General features: G+C 42.1%; 2 protein-coding genes and 2 long non-coding RNA genes across 4 annotated transcripts; all 4 read left to right on the top strand.

The window, feature by feature from the left end:
- The first annotated feature begins 383 nt into the window (after positions 1 to 383).
- On the top strand, positions 384 to 2938 carry LOC130134867 (uncharacterized). Its single transcript, XR_008814383.1, has 2 exons — positions 384 to 537; positions 2628 to 2938. It is a non-coding gene; the product is annotated as an uncharacterized LOC130134867 (long non-coding RNA).
- Positions 2939 to 3265: 327 nt separating this feature from the next.
- On the top strand, positions 3266 to 4578 carry LOC115668335 (prolycopene isomerase 1, chloroplastic-like). The gene is made up of 3 exons (XM_056302642.1): positions 3266 to 3375; positions 4152 to 4262; positions 4358 to 4578. The coding sequence occupies exons 1-3, from the start codon at positions 3370 to 3372 to the stop codon at positions 4478 to 4480; spliced, it is 240 nt and encodes a 79-aa protein (XP_056158617.1). The 5' UTR covers positions 3266 to 3369; the 3' UTR covers positions 4481 to 4578.
- A 4038-nt stretch (positions 4579 to 8616) lies between these two features.
- On the top strand, positions 8617 to 10198 carry LOC130134813 (F-box protein At5g03100-like). Its single transcript, XM_056302520.1, has 3 exons — positions 8617 to 9462; positions 9735 to 9914; positions 10154 to 10198. Exons 1-3 carry the CDS (start codon positions 8617 to 8619, stop codon positions 10196 to 10198), a joined length of 1071 nt encoding a protein of 356 aa, XP_056158495.1.
- Positions 10199 to 18642: 8444 nt separating this feature from the next.
- On the top strand, positions 18643 to 21106 carry LOC130134862 (uncharacterized). Its single transcript, XR_008814376.1, has 2 exons — positions 18643 to 18799; positions 20810 to 21106. It is a non-coding gene; the product is annotated as an uncharacterized LOC130134862 (long non-coding RNA).
- The last annotated feature ends 1353 nt before the right edge of the window (positions 21107 to 22459 follow it).

Below are 22459 nucleotides of genomic sequence, written 5' to 3'. Positions count from 1 at the left end.
TCGCGATTCCGACGCCATATTATGTTGGCCACACACATTTGGAGTTGGTACGGTCGAAAAATGGAATTTCGACCCGGGACCGAAAAATTACGATTTTGCCCCTAGGCCTATTTTTGGGTATTCCGAATTTTGGGGATTTTGGAAATTGAATTTGGAGATTAATTGTGGATGAATATCAGCCCCAAAATATTGGACCAAAACGCCCTTAGATATTTTGGTTTGGAGCAATGTGGACCAAGTATTAGAGGGGCAAAATTGGAATTAAGGGAAAAGTTGGTCAAAGTTATTATTGCCCTTTCTCTCTCTCCTCCCATTCTCTCTCCCCCATTTTTCATTCCAGCCGGCAGCCCCCTTCCTCCCACGCCAACACTTCTTCTTCTTCTTCTTCTTCTTCTTCATTTTCTTTTTTTTCATTTGGCCATGAGAAGTCAAGCTAAGCCGGAGCGCCGCCGCTCGCCGTTGCCGCCGCCGTGTGCCGCCGTGACCGCCGGCCAGCCGTTCCACCTTCCCGCTCTAGCCGAGTTAGTCTAGAGTCCGGTAAGTCGCTCCCTAAACCTCGCCTAGGACGTCGGGTATTTTTCGGACTCGTTTGGGTGCGGTTTGGGGTGATTAGAGGTTGATTAAGGTGTTGATCATGGTTATTGGTGGTTAATCATGGCTATTGGTGGCTGAGTATGACTGTTAGTGGTTGTTGCGGGTTGGATTAGACGTCGGGAAATGAGTTTTGGCGGTTGGAATTCGGTAGAAATCGGTTCGGGCTTGAATCCGTGAGGTTCGGGGTGAATCGCGGATTCGCGGTTACTGTACCCGCTCGGTTTGCTATTTTCGTAGAAAATTTTTTGGGCCGAATTTGAGGAAGTTTTCTTCATGAAAGTTTCTCCCAACATCTTGAAGTATAACATATATTAATTTGGGAATTTTTGGAAATCATTTGATGCCATTCGGAAGTCCATCTTTGGACCGAAATAAAACTGCCCGATTTACTGTTCACCCGACCTTCGGGTCTGTTCGAATTTTTATAAATTTTTCCAGGCCTATTTTCAAAACACTTCCTTCACAAAACCTGTTGGGGACATTTGTGGCTATAACATATAAAAATTTCAAATCTTTTCAAGGTGATTTGGGTGTTGAAATAAATGTATTTTGAGGACAAAATAGTCTGTTAGAGCGAACTGATTTTGGTCTGATTTTGAGGGACAAAAAGGAATGGTTGTAAATTGAACCGGATTTCGTGTTCTTCATAATAAATGTTTATCGGGATGTGTTTTACGACATATCTAAAATTTAGAATTTTTGGAGTTCGTTTACTATTTATTTTGATGGGATTCCGGTCACTGTTTAGGGTTCGGTTTAGGGGATTTTGTGACTGTTTTAGGGGCTGTTTGGGGCTGAATTGAGAGACTGGTTATTTAGTGGTTGTGGACTGATTTGGCGACGAAAATTTGAGGTATAGAAAGCTTGGGTAGGACCGTGATGTTGTGACTGGATTGGGGTTGAATTGTGCAATCGATCAGTGGGAATTATGCTATGAATTGAATTGTGTACGTGGTTGTGTGATTTGTGATCGTGGGCTGATTTGGATTATGCTTGGGCTGAATGTGGATTGGTGATATGCAGTGTGTGCTTGGCCGTGAGATGTGGTGGTGTGATAGTGCATTCGCGTATTGTATTCGCGTGCCAAGAATGTGTGATTGGGTGGCGTGTTCGTGTGACGAGAATGTGAAATTGTGAAATGTGTGTGAGGTGTGCGTGTTTGGCAGTGTGTAGGTGTGGCCGTGTGACAAATGTGGTTTGAGTGGAACGAAGGTACTGGAATGTAGGATTGGTTTGAAAAGTGAGACCCTGAGGCGTGTACGTTTACGCGGGGTGAGGTCCGTCCTGAGGCGTGTACGTTTACGCGGGACGATGCCGTCCCTGACGAGGTGACGATGCCCGGCCCGACGGGGTGACGATGCCTGACGTGGTCAGAAGACCGTTGGCCTGATGCGTTTTACGCGGGCGCGGTAGAAGGAAAGTGTGTGTAGGATTCCGTCCTGAGGCGTGTTCGTTTACGCGGGACGATGCCGTCCTTGACGAGGTGACGATGCCCGGCCCGACGGGGTGTCGATGCCTGACGAGGTCAGAAGACCGTTGGCCTGATGCGTTTTACGCGGGCGCAGTAGTGGTGGAAATGTTGAGAATGAGCGGGAATTGGCTTGAGGTGCGAGGTTTGAGAAAGTGACGCGTGGTGTGAGTTGGTGTGCGAGTGTGTTTGTATCGCGTAATGCAGTGCGCGATTATGGGGTAAAATCTGCTAGGCATGATATGGGACGTGCCCAAGTAGGTTTTGCTTTATAATCGAGGCACGCGCGCGGCTATGATGTACTGCTGTGGTATGATTGGCGTGTGTATTGATATGTGGAAAGTGTGTGATGGCATGTGTGCAAGAATTGTATGTTGGGATTGTGGGCTAACGGGCATGGTGCGTATGCAGAGAGTCCAGGTATGTGTGAATGTTTGATTGCTGGTTGTGTGGTTGTTTGGTTGCGCGTTTGGATGTGTCTGGAATTACGTGATAGCCTAGGTGGGGCTTAGGTTGTGACTTATTGAGATGTGATCTCATGGTTGTTTCAACCAAACCATTTCAGAGCCCCCGCCTGAATGTCGAGATTGAGGTCGACTCGGAGTCGTCGGGTGAGCAGACAGCTGCGGAGGATTCAGGTGGTGATGCCGAGGACAGTGAGTCAGAGTGGACGCCTTCGAGAGGGCGTAGGGGATAGTTCTGGGAGGAGGATGCGCCCCATTTTTGGATAGTGCTGACCTAGAGAGCTGATCCTGATATTTTGGTGGTTTGGAGTTTATAGTTCGGTGTGCTTATAAATTATTTTGTGGTTTGTATTGGCGGATGATGTAAATATTTGGAAGTGTAATATATGCTTGGTGGTTTGATGATTTGTTCCTTCCTGGTGTTCTCCAATTTTAATGTCCGGGATTTTTGATTGCTTCCGCCGCGAGTTAACTCTGATGGATCGTTGGGTCGGCGACGTTATTCCTGGGACGTCGCACTCTGTTCGACCGGAGGTGGGATGTCGCGGGCTCGACGGGGGTTCGGGGCGTGACACTAATTATGTGGTTCCTACTGCAACTTTTTTCTTTATTATTTGGTGTGAGTGACATAGGTTGGTGAGCTTTTGGCCAGGAAGATATAACCAAAATGCCTCAAAGTGGGTTTCATTTGGTGGCAACAATAAGTGGAAACAAGCTGTTTTCTAATCATTTAAGGGACTCCCTCAAAAAGAATACGAGGAAAAGAAGCAATTTGTGGCTGATGAAATCATAAGAAGATTAGAGAAGAAGCTATTTCCAGGACTCAAATCTTCCATTGCCTTTATGGAGGTTTGGGCGATATTCATGTTTTTATTTACTGTCATTCGGAAAATTCATTTCTTTACGTCCTCATTTGGATGATAGTCATCACAAAGATGCAGAAAATATGTCAGAAATATATAAATATGGCATAAATTATAAGACCTCCCGTGCCATCATTGGGTATTCTGGCATGTGATTGCAGTAAATAAGACAGATAGATTGTCTTAGGCTGACACAGAATGCTTGTTACAGGTTTGATAAGATATTCTCCTTAAACAAGTAGTCATTGTGAAAGTGGCAGAGCATTTCATACATTAAACAGATCCTCTTACCAAAGTCAATGGTATGACTCCTATTTGATCTCCTTTAAAATACCGTTGCCAGCATACCCTCAAGACTCTGCTTGCTTTAGTAGCATGTCAGTAAGTTGTTGCCCATTTACATGATCACTTCAGTCTGTACCATAATAGTACGGCGGAGTTCTGTAGGAGAGAGTGGACTAAAATCTTGGAATCATTATAGTCAAACTTACATTAGTTATTGCAAAAGGCTAAGAAACTGATGGCAATGAGAGCATTTTGGGTTTATTAGGAAAAGAGGGAACAGCAAATGTGCAACTTTTGTTGTATTTTCTAAATGATTCAGCTGACCGCATTTGTCTATCCTAGAGAGAGCTAAAGCCTGATCATGTCAAGGAGATGATGTGGAAAAATGGAAGTAAAAAAGATGGGTTACAGAGACAAAAGAAACATTCATGTAAATATTGTGTCCTGTCTCTTGAGAGCTTTCTCTCTAAAATCCAGGTGGGGACACCCAAAACGCACCGGAGATACTTGGCACGTGATGAAGGAACTTATGGACCAATGCCACGTTACGTTCCTAAAGGCTTGTTGGGAATGCCTTTTAATGCAACAGTAAGTACTTGTTGTCAGCCTTCGCTGAACCTCAAAATTTAGTATTCCCAGTTATTAAGAATCACGAAATTGCTAATCATTAAGCAAATTTTCAGGGCATAGATAGCCTTGACTGTGTGGGAGACAACTGCTTTCCAGGACAAAGTGTCATTGCAGTAGCCTTTTCTAGCGTGATTGGCGCTCATCGAGTAGCTGCTGATATTGGTAAGCTGGAATGAGATTATGGAAGATAAGTTTATTCATCTATAAAAGAATGTTATAAACGTCTGTAGACCTGGAGAATCTTGTGCCTATCTATACGCAGCATTATTGGTGTGATTTCTTACTACAGATTTTCTGAATTTCCTGAGCCCATTTATGTTGTGTTTAGCTTGAGTTTCGAGATTGAGTTGTTTTACAATGTCGGTTCTTCAGCATAACCTCTCTCTCTCTCTCTCTCTCTCTCTCTCTCTCTCTCTCTCTCTCTCTCTCTCTCTCTCTCTCTCTCTCTCTCTCTCTCTCTCTCTCTCTCCAGGGCTTGAGAAGAAGTCACCCATATTGGATAATTCCCTGCTTGGTGTACTTGGTTGGTTGTGTTCGTTAGCCTGAGATCATACTGAGGAATTCATCATCAAAAGACCAATCGGATGAGAATTTTTTTTTCTATCAAAATTTGCCGCAGAGAGTGTACGTAATGAAGCCCCGTGGTCTTTGCAACATCTTCGTGCATCGGCAGAATTCAGAAATAGATGAACTAGATCTGCTATTGTGAAAAGTGTTGTCTTACTCCACTGATTAAGATTATTTTTTTATAATCTACTGATTATAAGCATCCACAAGTGTAGATGCTGAAACATCTTCTCTATGAATTATGAGCGGAAGAGCTAAATAGCATCTTGTGTAGATGCTGAAACGTCTTCTCTATGTAATCAACAAGTGTAACATCATATTACATCGCCATTTCATTGCCTTCTATCTCTCTTAATCTCCACTCTGTTCAGGGGTAGCTGCATTTCAAAATACAACTTCTGCGCTGAAGGAATTTGAATGCAGCAGATGGTGTCTAAAGATCATTTACCGTCTTCATGATGACGGTGTCGGTGATAAAGTAAAGGGACTACAACTGACCTTTGAGCTCTAGGTTCAGGAACTTATATAAAGTTGCCATTCCAAGTAATGTTTTGCATATTTGATGGATCCAAAGTCAAGTTCTCCTTTTAATACCTGCTCAAATATCCTTTGCTTTGTTTCTGAACAAGAAGGCAACACATAATTTCAAAGTCTCTGTTTTAAGGGTCTACATATGCAGATTGTTTGAGGGAACAAAGTAGAAAGCATTGAAAGATAAATAAGAGATGCACACCATCCCAAAAGGGGGGGGACGCCACTTAGTAATGTATAGATGATCACCCCCGCACTCTAAATAGTCTTAACACATTTTCATGGTTTGGAGCAATACAGCAAAAAAGTTACCTATCACAAAGGGAAAAAATGCACAATTTGACTAACTTGATCTGCCGCTCTACCAACACACTGCACATGCTACTCAGTCTTCACATCATGACGGTTCATGTTTTAACACCATTTGCAATGGCCCACACTTGAAACATAAAGATCAATTCAGAATGCTTTAACACCATTTGCAATGACCCCACTTGAAACATAAAGGCCAAGTCATAATGTTCTAACACCATTTGCAATGACCCCACAACCTGAGTGGACGTGCATGTTCAAACATACATGTACAAAACATGTCGATGAATACAAAATGTTCAAAATAACTTATGCTATGGCAAACTCATCACGTCCTTTACTTTCAAATTTTCACATAACATGCGAGCTAACATTACTATACACAGCGACAACACAACCGAAATTGTCTTCCATTTGAAATTTTCTTTCTTCAGCTTTGCCGCATCTTTTTCCACTCGTCTTAGTTGTGCCTTGAGAGCTTTGATTTCAGTGTCTGATTTCAGTGTCCATTGAACTGCCATCATCCTTGTCATGGGTTGACACCAGTTCTTCTTCGACATTGCTCTAGTGAAAATTTTTGGACACACTCCTTGCTGATCGATTGATTTCCGCATCAACCCAAATGAAAAAATCACAACTTTCCCCTCTGTTGTTCGGGTTGTATCTTGGGCAGCCGTGATATCTTCTTCCCCAATTGTCCTTTGTCCTAGCTGTTCGTAGAGGAGATTTCAGGCCACAATGACAAAATACATACATATTGTTGTCAATTGGAGGGACCGACGTCACCGATTGTGACGAATTTGATGATCTCTTCATGAATTCACTGATCTCCTCTTGCAATGACACCTTAATGTCAGTTATAGGACACTTCCAATAGTCACACAAGCATGAGTAGAAACTATAGCCAAATTTTATTGATAGAGAAACTAGTGAATCACATAACCTACAATGGTTTGCAAAAAATTAAAGACATGGAGGAAAGATTATTAGCCTTTTTAAAAGCCGAAATAACCCACAATGTGACTGGACTTCCATCACTCGACAGTGGAGAGGATCTATAATTTTGCCTACACGGAATGCTAATTAGACCTTTTAACATTGTTCTCCTCAAGAAACTCGATCACAATTTTTCGAATTATTATCCAGTATGATGTTCTCACATTTCATCACATATACCCAAGAAAATATTCTTCATGTTCTGCTTTTTCTGATGCTTGCAATGCATGACAGAGATCTCAATAGGTCATTAGCTGAAAAGGAATGCACACAAAAGTGACACAAGTAATACAGTCCAACCAACAAAGATGCAATATCAAGAGAGCTAAAGGAAAATAGAAGAGGCTGGCAATTTAGACTGAACCTGCACAACAGCTTTCTCTCCATCGAAGGTTAATGGCCACCTAAACTATCGTTGAATGGTGTGAACAAGCATTGTCAACCATTTCGAATGAAAAGACAACTTTTTCTTGATTTATCAACAATTCAACTGACAGAAACAGCTATAGAAGTGTTCAAAATCGGCAAACATAGCTGCAGAACCTGAAATTTTGAGGTTCTTGTAAATACTTGTTCCGTTCGTGAAAGAAAAAACAATTCATTGCATGACATCAATCATGTTGATTATCAACAACAGCTGGCTAATAGAATTCAAATCATCTTATGAACTTTACCTCAGAACGTCGGGTGATTTTTCAATGAATGTAGGAGAAGGTGTCAGTCGAGCGACAGGCGATCGTCAAGTGACCGTCGGCTTGAGCAAAATCCTTCGATTCAAGTTGAGATCGAATTGATTTGGGCAGATAGGAGTTAGGGTTCTTCTTCCTGGGTTAGATCACGTTGAAGGTTGCTTGATTTGGGGAAAGGAAGAACGCAAGAGGCTTTTTTGACGACGCCATTCTTAATCGAAGGTTTCTGGTTTTTTTTTTTTTAAACTGAAACAAAACGACGCCATTTTATTTCCCGGCGTCCACATCAGCGCCGGTCCGGCCACGTAGGACGGCCGGCGCTGACTGGGTATCCACGTAGGAATTTTCTGAGCAAAATTAACTAGAAGGACTGAATTGACATAAATGTAAAAGGTTTAGGACTGAATTGACATCAAAAAAAGGTTTAGGATTAAATTGGCACCAATGCAAAAGGTTTAAGACTAAATTGGCACAAATGAAAAAGGTTTAGGACTTTTTTGGCACTTTTCCCTAATTATTCATCAGTTAAGCTTCTTTCAACACAAACTCCATCCGCCAGTACTAGATTAGAAGAAAAAAATTAAGCATTGTATGTTTAAATTATACATTGATAGATACGAACTAAAATTCGACACCAACACCTCTTACTTTTTTGCAATCAAGAGACAGCGACGAATAAACCCTTTTCCACCCTTAAATGTGTTAATTAAGTACAAAATCCTAAAATAATTGGAATTTTATACTCGATATTCATTTTCCTATTTTTTTCAGTTGTTAAATTTTTTTCTTAATTTCGGAGCAAAATCCATCAATATTTCTTTTTGACAAGAGAACAATATCCACTATTTTAAAAGTTGAAGTTGAATCCTTTATAAATTACTTAATGTTTGAATACTATTCACTTAAATAACTAAATAGAAGGAAACTGTTCAAATTTGGAAACCATCAAAGACGATTATATCTGTGTAGTGAAAATTGAGTATATTTAGTCATGTAGAGTCCGATGCATAAAATTATATTTCCTTTTTTGGGGAGATTTGGAAAGATAAAAGAATTTTCAGATTAAGTATGGCAGAGAACTCTGAACTTCCGGTACGAAACAACGAGCCTGATCCAAATAACCTAAGGAAGCAATCTCAACAATTAGAGAGATCACACAAAAGTCCTTGCTTCACCGAATAAAGAAAAAGAGAAACCGTAGAATCCATTCTTGAGCCATGGCAGGTACCTTGACATGGACTGCAGACCGAAAAGATTATGAGGATTACATGAGTCTCTTACCCGATTGCCTCATCCATCACATCTTCTCCTCTTTGCCCACGAGGGACGCCGTCAAAACTTGTGTTTTGTCGAAAAGGTGGCAATCTGTTTGGACCAATATCTCGGATCTCAGGTTCTCCGTCTCTTCTTACGATGATACGTTTGTGGACAGGGTTTTGACGCTATATGTGGGGCGTAAGGTGAAAATATTCCATCTTGACATAAAGCAGGACTACTACCACCCTATCGTTGACTCATGGGTTCACTTTGCGATTGATCATCAAGTGGAAGACCTTCTTCTCAACTTGAATATTTCGTGGTGGAATTTTTGGCGGAAGGATTGCAAATTGTCTCCATTGCTTACTAATTGCTCTAAGTTGACTAAGCTATGTTTGAGAGGCTGTCGTTTCTCATCTAGTGATAGTATTAGTTGGAGTTCGCTTAAGTCCTTGTCCATTCAAAACGTGAGTGATGATGTGCTTCGGAAGATTTTGATGGGCGAACGCTTGAATTTGATAGATTGCAGGAGCGTAAAAGGAATTCAATCGAGAAGTTTGAGAGAGTTGGTGATTGATGGTGGTTGGGTGCAGTACACTTTGGAGATTTCGACTCCTTGTTTGCTGTCATTGCGTGTGAGTAGTGCTTATTTTTGGAAGTCAATAAGAATTATCGAAGCACCATCCTTAGTTGAAGCCGAATTAAATTTCGACGGCGGAGACAAATCAGATTGTCACCTGCTAAAAGAATTGCTTTGCAAGCTGCAAAATGCTACTCGAATTCTTTTTGGTGCTTGGTGCGTTCGGGTGAGCATATCATCTTGCTTCCTAGTGGACATTTTCTTTTCCAAGTAGTTTTTAACTTAGGATAGTGGACGTTATTCTGCAAAGATCCCGGATATTTAGGGTTACACCGATGGATATTCTATGACACAAGAAGTATTGGTTTGTGATGTACTTTAGAGAAGTTTAATCTATATGCTATCATTCCAATTGTACTTTTCTAATGTAACAAATACAAGCATGTGACCCTCCGCAAATATTTTTTTGGTACTGACTTTAGCTTTTGATGTGGTTAGATTATGTCGCCTTTGAAGGTAGAAGATGTGCAGGATTGGCTGCCGAATTGCAAGTCTCTGACGCTACATGTGCCCATTCGGGATTTCAGCTTTCCTGCTATAGCAAATATGCTAGCAACTACACCAAATTTGGAGAAGCTTGTCATAAAATTTGAGCTATCTGAGTGGGACACTTCCTGGGTATATAAACTCTAATTCACATGTTTAGATATTTCAAAGGATTAACCGGAATGTACCATCCGAAGGTTCTCCTGTCCCTTGTCTTTTTTAGTCCATTAATTAGTGAAACTAGTATAATCCCCTGGAAGTTTCATGACCGTCACTGCCTATGATTCAAATGCTCCCTCTATAGTGCTCCGGAAGTTTCACGACAGTCTCATGGATTCTTGTTTTTCTTTGTTTGTTTTTCTTTTGTGAAGGCCACTGTGATAGTGACAGTGGAAAGATTGCACTTGCACTGTTGAACTCGAGTGCCTAAATTCTCGGTATCTCTTGTTATGATCTCCTCTAATCTGATTACTGTTTGACAAGGGATGATTATTCTTACGGGTAATTAAAACACTAAATTGTGGTTTAGTTGGAACGTTCACTTTGTCTTTAATCCGTGTGCGGTATAATTCTCACTTGGACTCCCGCAATGTTGATCACAAGAGCTATTGGAATTGAAAGAAGAAGTTCAAGCGTTCCTCTTGCCATCTCAAGAATGTTGAGATTTTTGGATTTTATGCTTGTTTAAGATTCAAATATGACGAAGTGTTCATGCTGGTAAAGTTTCTACTTGGACATGCATCTGTGCTGGAAATTACGGTCATCACTAAGAATCATAAATCACCTGAAGATCTTGAGGTAGTTGACTCACACAAATTGCTTGAAATGGCCCGACGACTTCAAAGTTATCACAGAGCTTCTCAGCATGCTGCGGTTACACTCAATTATTTGGAAGAAGGGCTCGGAGAACGGCATAATAGAGGAGATAGAGTAACGACAAAATGTTTGTGTGTCGGCCATAAGAATGTCGGATTGGAATAGGAACACAGTAAGCCACAATATCAACTAGCTTGATCTGTTGCCGGTAATGTCTTGTGTATGATTTTCAGTGTTTGAAAGCAAGTTCTAGGATTGTATTTTGTTTCAAAATTGTTTTAATAAAATATCGATCTGTTTACGGACCTTTTTCTCGAAGAAGTGATTTGCCATCTTGTTTACTTATTGAGAGCATATCTTTACATGTAAACATCCTGGGGGATTTAATTAATGTTTTTATTTTTATCTTTGACATCATAAAAATTAGGAGAAAAGCATGGAGAGTAGCACATCAAAATTATAGCACATGGATCAGATTAGTTATGGGAAATCTACGTCTACTGAAAAGCAAATACAAAAGATGAGAGTGCTTGAAACATTATAAAGCTCGCCGAAATCTTATAAAATTCAATGATTGGGTATGCTATGCTTTTAAGCTTCAGTACTACGTATATATTTTGGCTTAAAGAACATTGATTTTCATAGGTTGAAGAGAGATCGACGTCGCAAGCTTTTGGGATGGTTCAGTAAAAGGAGTACATTGCTCATTCTATTATCTTCCTTCTTCAAGAAGGCTAATAAAGAAAGTTAACCGCAAATGATGATATCGGCAATTGTTGGATGAGATGTATCGGATCTAAGTATTGATAGACGTGACTTGCAATTGAAATTGTTGTGATGATATCCACTACTGGTGCAATCGATGATGTGGTATATATACGCCTGTATTTATAATTGACCATAGTGGTGCTGACGTCATGCTTGATGTTATATTCAATCAAGTGATTAACCATTTTATTGGATGAGATGTATGGGATCAAGAATGACATTGCACATAGTATAACGACCCAGTCCGACGAAGGTGGGAGTGGTCACCAACGGTAGAGAACTCAAACAAGGAGCAGCTCATGGCAGTCTTCAAGGATGGTGAAGTGGGCATAAATGAACTGAATTGCACACCGAACAAGGGAGAGCATGCCTGGGATATATATTTGAAAACTAGAATAAACTTATGGAGATATCTTTTAACGTAACAATAATGCTTAACTTGGAACTCCAAAGTTAAGCACCGTCAGGTGCGAGCACTATCAAGATGAGTAATCTCTTGGAAAAGTGCCATCTTGTATGCCAAAGGACAAATTCATGAGGCTTGGCATGAGATGGGGCAAAGTAGACAATACCTCAAGTGAGTTAATCCAATATGTCACAATCTGGTATTAGAGCGGGACCCCTCCAATAGATGTGTGGTTCGAGGTCGAACCATGCGAAATCTGGTGAGTCTGTAACAACCGGGTCCGGCGAGGGCGGAGAGTGGCTGTCGGGTCTAGAGAGTTTAGATAAGGAGCAGCTCCTAATAGGTTTCTTAGATAGCGAATTAGGCAAAATAAACCAAATTACACATTGAACAGGAGGAGAACGTGCCTAGGATATATGTATGTGTGTGTAAACTTGTTTTGACCTCTTGATGTAACGGCGATGCTCAGCTTTAGAACTTTAAAGTTAAACGTGTTCATATAGGAGTACTACCAGAATGAGTGACTTATTGGGAAAGTGTCATCCTGTACGCCAAAGGACAAAACCATGAGACTTGGTAAAGGACAAACCAAAGCGGACAATACCTCAAGTGAGTCACCCATGATGTCACACATAGAGCCAAAATTTAGGGGACTATTAATGTCATTTTCCCCATTACAAATAATGTTTTGTTTTTGTAGTCTTTACTATCTTTACCATTCAAGAAGCTATTTCCTGTATGGATGGAAATTTCTTCCGGTAAAAATATGTCATATCCCACAACAGAAATTCTCAAATTACTCTGAATATCATTAGATATTCAAAAGCCAACAAGTACTCACTATAAAAGGGAATCTTTGTTTTCCCACCATGACCAAATTTTCCTTTTTTGAGTTGAGTTCCTATGATAAATCGGATTTGTAGTTTATCCATTTTATGTGAGTTTTCAAATTTATATTTGTTTGTTTATTTCTGCTTTTCTTAGTAGGTCATTTTTGTTACGGAGAAAATCATGAAACACGTGGATAATATTCCTTTTGCCTACATATTTCATCAAATTAGCTAGATTTGTGTAGTTTATTTCTTCTTCTATTATTTATTCTTTTAAAACTATGTTGGTGCTGTTGAAGTCGACTCATCGAGCATAAAAAATCACAAAGCAACACAAGGGATTCGATTTTCCACTTCCCCTACGTCTGGTCATCTGGAATAATAGCTACCTGTGCATGCATTATGAAATTATTTTTTGTTATCTTGACAAGTAGTTGCTCATTATCTTAATGGCCAAGTGTAACATCCTGAATTTCGACCTATTTCCGGAATCAATGAAATAGATGTTATTTCTCATTTCATTTTAGTAAGTCTCGCCCGGAACTGATCATTCTCGGGATACTAACCTTTAGGGAATGGCTACCTAGGGAAATGTACGTGGACCTAAGAACTCGATCATGAGTCGACCTTCGGTGACGATCGAGGTCGCCATGACTCGAATAACCCTAGGTCGATACGCGTAATCCCTAAACAGCCGCCCGTTAGTGAGAGACCCTAAAATTGAAATTGGGCGATTTTGATCGTGAAATTGGATCCGGACTTGGATGTCGATTTTCAGGGTCGTGCGCGACTATTTTTACGAGGGTGATGTCATTTTAGTGTGGCCAATGATATTTGGGGTTGGTATGGTCGAAAAATGGAAATTCGGCCCGGGACTGAAAAATTACAATTTTGCCCCTGTGGGCGCCGGTGTTGGATTTTGAGGCCGTTTGAGGTTATTTTTCGAGGTCGACGCCATTTTTGGGTGGCCACGCATACTAGGAGTCGTTTTGGACAAAAATTGGAATTTCGACAAAAATTGGAAAAATAATATTATTTTATTCCCGGAACTTCGCAATCGATTTTCGAGGACTTAGAAAGTGAATTTCGCGATTATGACGCCATATTATGTTGGCCACGCACATACGGAACACGTATGTGCGAAAATTGGAATTTCGCCCCGGGATCGGAAAATTACGATTTTGCCCCTAGGCCTATTTTTGGGTATTCCGAATTTTGGGGATTTTGGAAATTGAATTTGGGGATTAAGTGTGGATAAATATCAGCCCCAAAATATTGGACAAAAACGCCCTTAGATATTTTGGTTTGGAAGAATGTGGACCAAGTGTTTTAGGGGCAAAATTGGAATTAAGAAAAAAATTGGTCAAACCTTGGACCAAATATTTAATTGTTTCTCTCCTCTCTCTCTCTCCTCATTCCCTCACTTCTCACGGCAAACCCCCCCCCCCCCCAACAGAGAACTCTCTCCCTCTCTCCCTCACAAAAAATCCTCTCATCTCTCTCTCGGCCTTGGACCGCCGATCATCGCCGGAGCATCGCCGGAGCAAGCTGCCACCGCCGATCGCCGCCGGCCAGCCGTTCCCCCTTGCCGCTCTAGCCGAGTTAGTCTAGAGTTCGGGTAAGTCAAGATCTAATCCCTATTTAGGACGTCGGGTATTTTCGGACTCGTTCGGGTATGGTTTAGAGGATTTAGAGGGTGATTAAGGTATTGATCATGATTATTGGTGGTTAATCATGGCTATTGGTGGCTGAGTATGACTGTTAGTGGTTGTTGCGGGTTGGATTAGACGTCGGAAAATGAGTTTTGGCTGTTGGAATTCGGTAGAAATCGGTTCGGGTTTGAATCCGTGAGGTTCGGGGTGAATCGCGGATTCGCGGTTACTGTACCCACCCGGTTTGCTATTTTTGTAGAAAATTTTGAGGGTCGAATTTGAGGAAGTTTTCTTCATGAAAGTTGTTTCCAACATTTTGAAGTATAACATATATTAATTTGGGAATTTTTGGAAATCATTTGATGCCATTCGGAAGTCCATTTTTGGACCGAAATAAAACTGCCCGATTTACTGTTCACCCGACCTTCGGGTCTGTTCGAATTTTTATAAATTTTTTTCCAGGCCTATTCTCGAAACACTTCCTTCACAAAACCTGTTGGGGACATTTGTGGCTATAACATATAACAATTTCAAAGCTTTTCAAGGTGATTTGGGTGTTGAAATAAATGTATTTTGAGGACAAAATAGTCTGTTAGAGCGAACTGATTTTGGTCTGATTTTGAGGGATAAAAAGGCATGGTTGTAGATTGAACCGAATTTTGTGTTCTTCATAAGAAATGTTGATCAAGATGTTTTTTATGACATATCCAAAATTTAGAATTTTTGGAGTTCTTTTACTATTTATTTTATTGGGATTTCGGTCACTGTGTAAACTGCCCAGTTTTGACCCGATTTTACATATTCTCGGTTTTTCTCTCTCTCGAGAATTATTCAGTGTTATCGTGACATTTTGATGGGTAGTTTGATGCTTGAATGAGCTCGTATGTGTGATTGTGTGGCTGTGAGGTGTGGTGGCATGATTGCGCATTGAGTTCGCGTGCTAAGCTTGGGTGTTTGTGTGGTGTTCGCGTGATGAGGATGGGTAATTGTGAAAAATGTGTGCCAGATGTGAATTTGTGTGTGACCGTGTGTATGTGCATGCTCGTGTGGTGTATTCGTATGACGAGAACGTGTGTTTGTGAAGTGTACATGAGATGTGAATTGGTGCGTGGCTATGAATGCGTGTGAGGTGTGTATGTTTGGTCGTGCGACTGTTGACCATGTGTAAGTGCGGTTTGAGTGGAACGAGGATACGGAAATGTGGACTTGGTTGGAAAGGATCCGTCCTGAGGCGTGTACGTTTACGCGGGACGATGCCGTCCCTGACGAGGTGACGATGCCCGGCCCGACGGGGTGACGATGCCTGACGTGGTCAGAAGACCGTTGGCCTGATGCGTTTTACGCGGGCGCGGTAGAAGGAAAGTGTGTGTAGGATTCCGTCCTGAGGCGTGTTCGTTTACGCGGGACGATGCCGTCCCTGACGAGGTGACGATGCCCGGCCCGACGGGGTGTCGATGCCTGACGAGGTCAGAAGACCGTTGGCCTGATGCGTTTTACGCGGGCGCGGTAGTGGTGGAAAGGTTGAGAACGAGCGGGATTTAGCTTGACATGTGAGGATTGTGAAAGTGATGCATGGTGTGAGTTTGTGTGCGAGTGTGTTTGTATCGCGTGATGCAGTGCGCGATTATGGGGTAAAATCTGCTAGGCATGGTATGGGACGTGCCCAAGTAGGTTTTGCTTTATAATCGAGGCACGCGCGCGGCTGTGATGTATTGATGTGGTATGATTGGCGCGTGTATTGATATGTGGAAAGTGTGTGATGGCATGTGTGCAAGAATTGTATGTTGGGATTGTGGGCTAACGTGCATGGTGTGTATGCAGAGAGTCCAGGTATGTGTGAATGTTTGATTGCTGGTTGTGTGGTTGTTTGGTTGCGCGTTTGGATGTGTCTGGAATTACATGATAGCCTAGGTGGGGCTTAGGTTGTGACTTATTGAGATGTGATCTCATGGTTGTTTCAACCAAACCATTTCAGAGCCCCTGCCTGAATGTCGAGATTGAGGTCGACTCGGAGTCGTCAGTTGAGTAGACAGCTGCGGAGGATTCAAGTGGTGATACCGAGGACAGTGAGTCAGAGTGGACGCCTTCGAGAGGGCGTAGGGGATAGTTCTGGGAGGAGGATGCGCCCCATTTTTGGATAGTGCTGACCTAGAGAGCTGATCTTGATATTTTGGTGGTTTGGAGTTTATAGTTCGGTGTGCTTATAAATTATTTTGTGGTTTGTATTGGCGGATGATGTAAATATTTGGAAGTGTAATATATGCTTGGTGGTTTGACAATTTGTTCCTTCCTGGTGTTCTCCAATTTTAATGTCCGGGATTTTTTATTGCTTCCGCCGCGAGTTAACTCTGATGGATCGTTGGGTCGGCGACGTTATTCCTGGGACGTCGCACTCTGTTCGACCGGAGGTGGGATGTCGCGGGCTCGACGGGGGTTCGGGGCGTGACATCCCAGTTTGAATTGGTATCAGAGCAAGGACAGCTCGATTTAAGTCGATCGAAGCTTGGAGTGATAAGGAGTGGAGACCCAGGATAGCTGTAGTTAGTTAGGGAGACCTTAGTGAACCATAGTGTGTCTAGGGCTACATGTATTTCCGGACTCTTGTTGTAATTGTTGAGTGAATTGGGTGTTTTATTGGAATGCAGGTGCGTCTGGACCTGAGGTAAGTGCACGAACCCTTTTGATGTGGTTTGGTGCTGTGTGATTGATTGCCTGCTAAGTGGATTACTGTGTCAACTCACTGCCTAGGACTAGACTGGGTTAGTTGGCCTAAGTCTTTAATTTCTGGATGGAATTATAGCAGATAGGAGAGTGATAGAAAGCTGGGATGATGAGCAGCCAGGGAAGAGGTGCAGGAAGAGGTACAAGAAGGGATGCAGGAAGAGGAGTACGAGGTCGAGGTGGTGCTTGAGTCAGAGCAATAGAGGATCTTGGAATTGATGCTAGGTCTGCAGAGAACCCCGGAGTTGAGGCTAGACCTTGTCCAAGTAGGAATATTATATGTTATAATTGTGGCACGTTATGGCTTCCTTCATTGACGAGATTTTAGTTTCGTTGGGGTACCCGGATTGCAAGATTGTAACTGGTAATGGGAAGGAAAGAACTGATTAGCGGTTCTCGAGATGTAGGATTTGGATGTAATAGTGGGTATGGACTGGCTAGTTATACAGAGGGCAGTAATGGGTAAGTATCCCTTGCCGAGGATCGGAAAGACGAGTTTTGAGGAGCAAGACGATCCCGATGTTTAAGATTGTATGGGAATATCACGGGACAAAAAGTGCGACCTAGGAAAGTGAAGAGGCCATGCGACGTCAATACCCCCATTTATTTGAGGAATTGGTTGAGTTGTAAATTTCGAGGACGAAATTTTTATAAGGGGGGAAGAGTTGTAACATCCTGAATTTCGACCTATTTCCGGAATCAATGAAATAGATGTTATTTCTCATTTCATTTTAGTAAGTCTCGCCCGGAATTGATTATTCTCGGGATACTAACCTTTAGGGAATGGCTACCTAGGGAAATGTACGTGGACCTAAGAACTCGATCATGAGTCGACCTTCGGTGACGACCGAGGTCGCCATGACTCGAATAACCCTAGGTCGATACGCGTAATCCCTAAACAGCCGCCCGTTAGTGAGAGACCCTAAAATTGAAATTGGGCGATTTTGATCGTGAAATTGGATCCGGACTTGGATGTCGATTTTCAGGGTCGTGCGCGACTATTTTTACGAGGGTGACGTCATTTTAGTGTGGCCAATGATATTTGGGGTTGGTATGGTCGAAAAATGGAAATTCGGCCCGGGACTGAAAAATTACGATTTTGCCCCTGTGGGCGCCGGTGTTGGATTTTGAGGCCGTTTGAGGTTATTTTTCGAGGCCGACGCCATTTTTGGGTGGCCACGCATACTAGGAGTCGTTTTGGACAAAAATTGGAATTTCGACAAAAATTGGAAAAATAATATTATTTTATTCCCGGAACTTCGCAATCGATTTTCGAGGACTTAGAAAGTGAATTTCGCGATTATGACGCCATATTATGTTGGCCACGCACATATGGAACACGTATGTGCGAAAATTGGAATTTCACCCCGGGATCGGAAAATTACGATTTTGCCCCTAGGCCTATTTTTGGGTATTCCGAATTTTGGGGATTTTGGAAATTGAATTTGGGGATTAAGTGTGGATAAATATCAGCCCCAAAATATTGGACAAAAACGCCCTTAGATATTTTGGTTTGGAAGAATGTGGACCAAGTGTTTTAGGGGCAAAATTGGAATTAAGAAAAAAATTGGTCAAACCTTGGACCAAATATTTAATTGTTTCTCTCCTCTCTCTCTCTCCTCATTCCCTCACTTCTCACGGCAAACCCCCCCCCCCAACAGAGAACTCTCTCCCTCTCTCCCTCACAAAAAATCCTCTCATCTCTCTCTCGGCCTTGGACCGCCGATCATCGCCGGAGCATCGCCGGAGCAAGCTGCCACCGCCGATCGCCGCCGGCCAGCCGTTCCCCCCTTGCCGCTCTAGCCGAGTTAGTCTAGAGTTCGGGTAAGTCGCGATCTAATCCCTATTTAGGACGTCGGGTATTTTCGGACTCGTTCGGGTATGGTTTAGAGGATTTAGAGGGTGATTAAGGTATTGATCATGATTATTGGTGGTTAATCATGGCTATTGGTGGCTGAGTATGACTGTTAGTGGTTGTTGCGGGTTGGATTAGACGTCGGGAAATGAGTTTTGGCTGTTGGAATTCGGTAGAAATCGGTTCGGGTTTGAATCCGTGAGGTTCGGGGTGAATCGCGGATTCGCGGTTACTGTACCCACCCGGTTTACTATTTTTGTAGAAAATTTTGAGGGTCGAATTTGAGGAAGTTTTCTTCATGAAAGTTGTTTCCAACATTTTGAAGTATAACATATATTAATTTGGGAATTTTTGGAAATCATTTGATGCCATTCGGAAGTCCATCTTTGGACCGAAATAAAACTGCCCGATTTACTGTTCACCCGACCTTCGGGTCTGTTCGAATTTTTATAAATTTTTTTCCAGGCCTATTCTCGAAACACTTCCTTCACAAAACCTGTTGGGGACATTTGTGGCTATAACATATAACAATTTCAAAGCTTTTCAAGGTGATTTGGGTGTTGAAATAAATGTATTTTGAGGACAAAATAGTCTGTTAGAGCGAACTGATTTTGGTCTGATTTTGAGGGATAAAAAGGCATGGTTGTAGATTGAACCGGATTTTGTGTTCTTCATAAGAAATGTTGATCAAGATGTTTTTTATGACATATCCAAAATTTAGAATTTTTGGAGTTCTTTTACTATTTATTTTATTGGGATTTCGGTCACTGTGTAAACTGCCCAGTTTTGACCCGATTTTACATATTCTCGGTTTTTCTCTCTCTCGAGAATTATTCAGTGTTATCGTGACATTTTGATGGGTAGTTTGATGCTTGAATGAGCTCGTATGTGTGATTGTGTGGCTGTGAGGTGTGGTGGCATGATTGCGCATTGAGTTCGCGTGCTAAGCTTGGGTGTTTGTGTGGTGTTCGCGTGATGAGGATGGGTAATTGTGAAAAATGTGTGCCAGATGTGAATTTGTGTGTGACCGTGTGTATGTGCATGGTCGTGTGGTGTATTCGTATAACGAGAACGTGTGTTTGTGAAGTGTACATGAGATGTGAATTGGTGCGTGGCTATGAATGCGTGTGAGGTGTGTATGTTTGGTCGTGCGACTGTTGACCATGTGTAAGTGCGGTTTGAGTGGAACGAGGATACGGAAATGTGGACTTGGTTGGAAAGGATCCGTCATGAGGCGTGTACGTTTACGCGGGACGATGCCGTCCCTGACGAGGTGACGATGCCCGGCCCGACGGGGTGACGATGCCTGACGTGGTCAGAAGACCGTTGGCCTGATGCGTTTTACGCGGGCGCGGTAGAAGGAAAGTGTGTGTAGGATTCCGTCCTGAGGCGTGTTCGTTTACGCGGGACGATGCCGTCCCTGACGAGGTGACGATGCCCGGCCCGACGGGGTGTCGATGCCTGACGAGGTCAGAAGACCGTTGGCCTGATGCGTTTTACGCGGGCGCGGTAGTGGTGGAAAAGGTTGAGAACGAGCGGGATTTGGCTTGACATGTGAGGATTGTGAAAGTGATGCATGGTGTGAGTTAGTGTGCGAGTGTGTTTGTATCGCGTGATGCAGTGCGCGATTATGGGGTAAAATCTGCTAGGCATGGTATGGGACGTGGCCAAGTAGGTTTTGCTTTATAATCGAGGCACGCGCGCGGCTGTGATGTATTGCTGTGGTATGATTGGCGCGTGTATTGATATGTGGAAAGTGTTTGATGGCATATGTGCAAGAATTGTATGTTGGGATTGTGGGCTAACGTGCATGGTGTGTATGCAGAGAGTCCAGGTATGTGTGAATGTTTGATTGCTGGTTGTGTGGTTGTTTGGTTGCGCGTTTGGATGTGCCTGGAATTACGTGATAGCCTAGGTGGGGCTTAGGTTGTGACTTATTGAGATGTGATCTCATGGTTGTTTCAACCAAACCATTTCAGAGCCCCCGCCTGAATGTCGAGATTGAGGTCGACTCGGAGTCGTCGGGTGAGTAGACAGCTGCGGAGGATTCAGGTGGTGATGCCGAGGACAGTGAGTCAGAGTGGACGCCTTCGAGAGGGCGTAGGGGATAGTTCTGGGAGGAGGATGCGCCCCATTTTTGGATAGTGCTGACCTAGAGAGCTGATCTTGATATTTTGGTGGTTTGGAGTTTATAGTTCGGTGTGCTTATAAATTATTTTGTGGTTTGTATTGGCGGATGATGTAAATATTTGGAAGTGTAATATATGCTTGGTGGTTTGACAATTTGTTCCTTCCTGGTGTTCTCCAATTTTAATGTCCGGGATTTTTTATTGCTTCCGCCGCGAGTTAACTCTGATGGATCGTTGGGTCGGCGACGTTATTCCTGGGACGTCGCACTCTGTTCGACCGGAGGTGGGATGTCGCGGGCTCGACGGGGGTTCGGGGCGTGACACCAAGTCCCCCCAAAAAAAAAACTCATTTCTTGTAAATTTCATTAATCAAATTCAGTCTCCCATTTTACATAAACTTGATGGCCTTTTATGGAAAAACAAAAGAAGAGCAAAAGACTAAAGTCAAATCTAGAAACTAAAAGTTATTTAAGTACATAGAAACTAGAAACACTTAGAAACTAGCAGCTATTAAAATCAAAAAAATATTTACAACCTTACCAAAAAAAAATCAAAACAATATTTACAATGTTTCTGCTTATCCCAAAGTGCCTTGATGCAAATTTCGATGCATGGGAAATAAGCGAGTCTTTATAATAAAGTCAAAAATGAGACTTTTCACTTATCGATGAGGTTCTTCGCTTGTCGACGAGGCTCATCGATATTAGGTTTATTGAGGAGAGTGTCGTCGAGCATGAATGAGTACTGATCTTTTTGGTTGAATGAGTTGGTCTTGAATATGGGCTGGATCAGATGGAGGTACAAGTCAAGATAGAAAGCCATGAATGGAGAAGAGGCCCAAGTGAAATGCCATGCCCTGGACAAGACGCTGGCTTGGACGTCGTCTCTGAAGGGCAAAAAGGAAAAGATGTGATGGATTATGGGATCGGGCAAGGTGCTGAGCAGACCTTTGCCTTGTTCCGTGCGGAGAAACATGGATTGTTTCCTAGGGTTTGGAACTTAGAAGGGTTTTAAAGCGTGCACAGATTTCAAAGGGAATTATTACAGTTCGACCTCTCGGATTTCTCGTAATTTGGCACTATATACTATGATTTATATGTCTCCTTGAACTTTTGAGGAATAAGTCAAAAAATATATAGTTCGTAGTTGAGTCCTCCAACTTCTTTGGGTGCAAATCAAGAATATATCTTTTTCATTGAATAAACTAATTCCTTGAATTGTATAAGTTCTGTTTTCACTTTTTTTCATAAATAGTAAAAATAGACTGATCGAACAACTACGTTAACCTAGTCAAGAGTGATAATTGAAAAATAAAAGACTTAGATTGGAAAAATCAAGTAAGTTAAATGAATTGATTGAACAAAAAAAGAGGTTTTGACGACCCAATTAAATGACTTTACGTAAATCTCTTTATTTTACATAAAGTTAAATAGAATTAAGAGAATATTCGCTCTTTTGCTCAATATGTGACAAGATACGTGACATAATTTGCTCCAATTC

The sequence above is a fragment of the Syzygium oleosum genome, unplaced genomic scaffold, assembly GCF_021117445.2.
Source record: "Syzygium oleosum isolate NSW1041296 unplaced genomic scaffold, Sole_v2.1 Sole_v2.24, whole genome shotgun sequence".
Taxonomy (NCBI): Eukaryota; Viridiplantae; Streptophyta; class Magnoliopsida; order Myrtales; family Myrtaceae; genus Syzygium; species Syzygium oleosum.
This window is presented reverse-complemented; position numbering and strand designations above follow the sequence as displayed.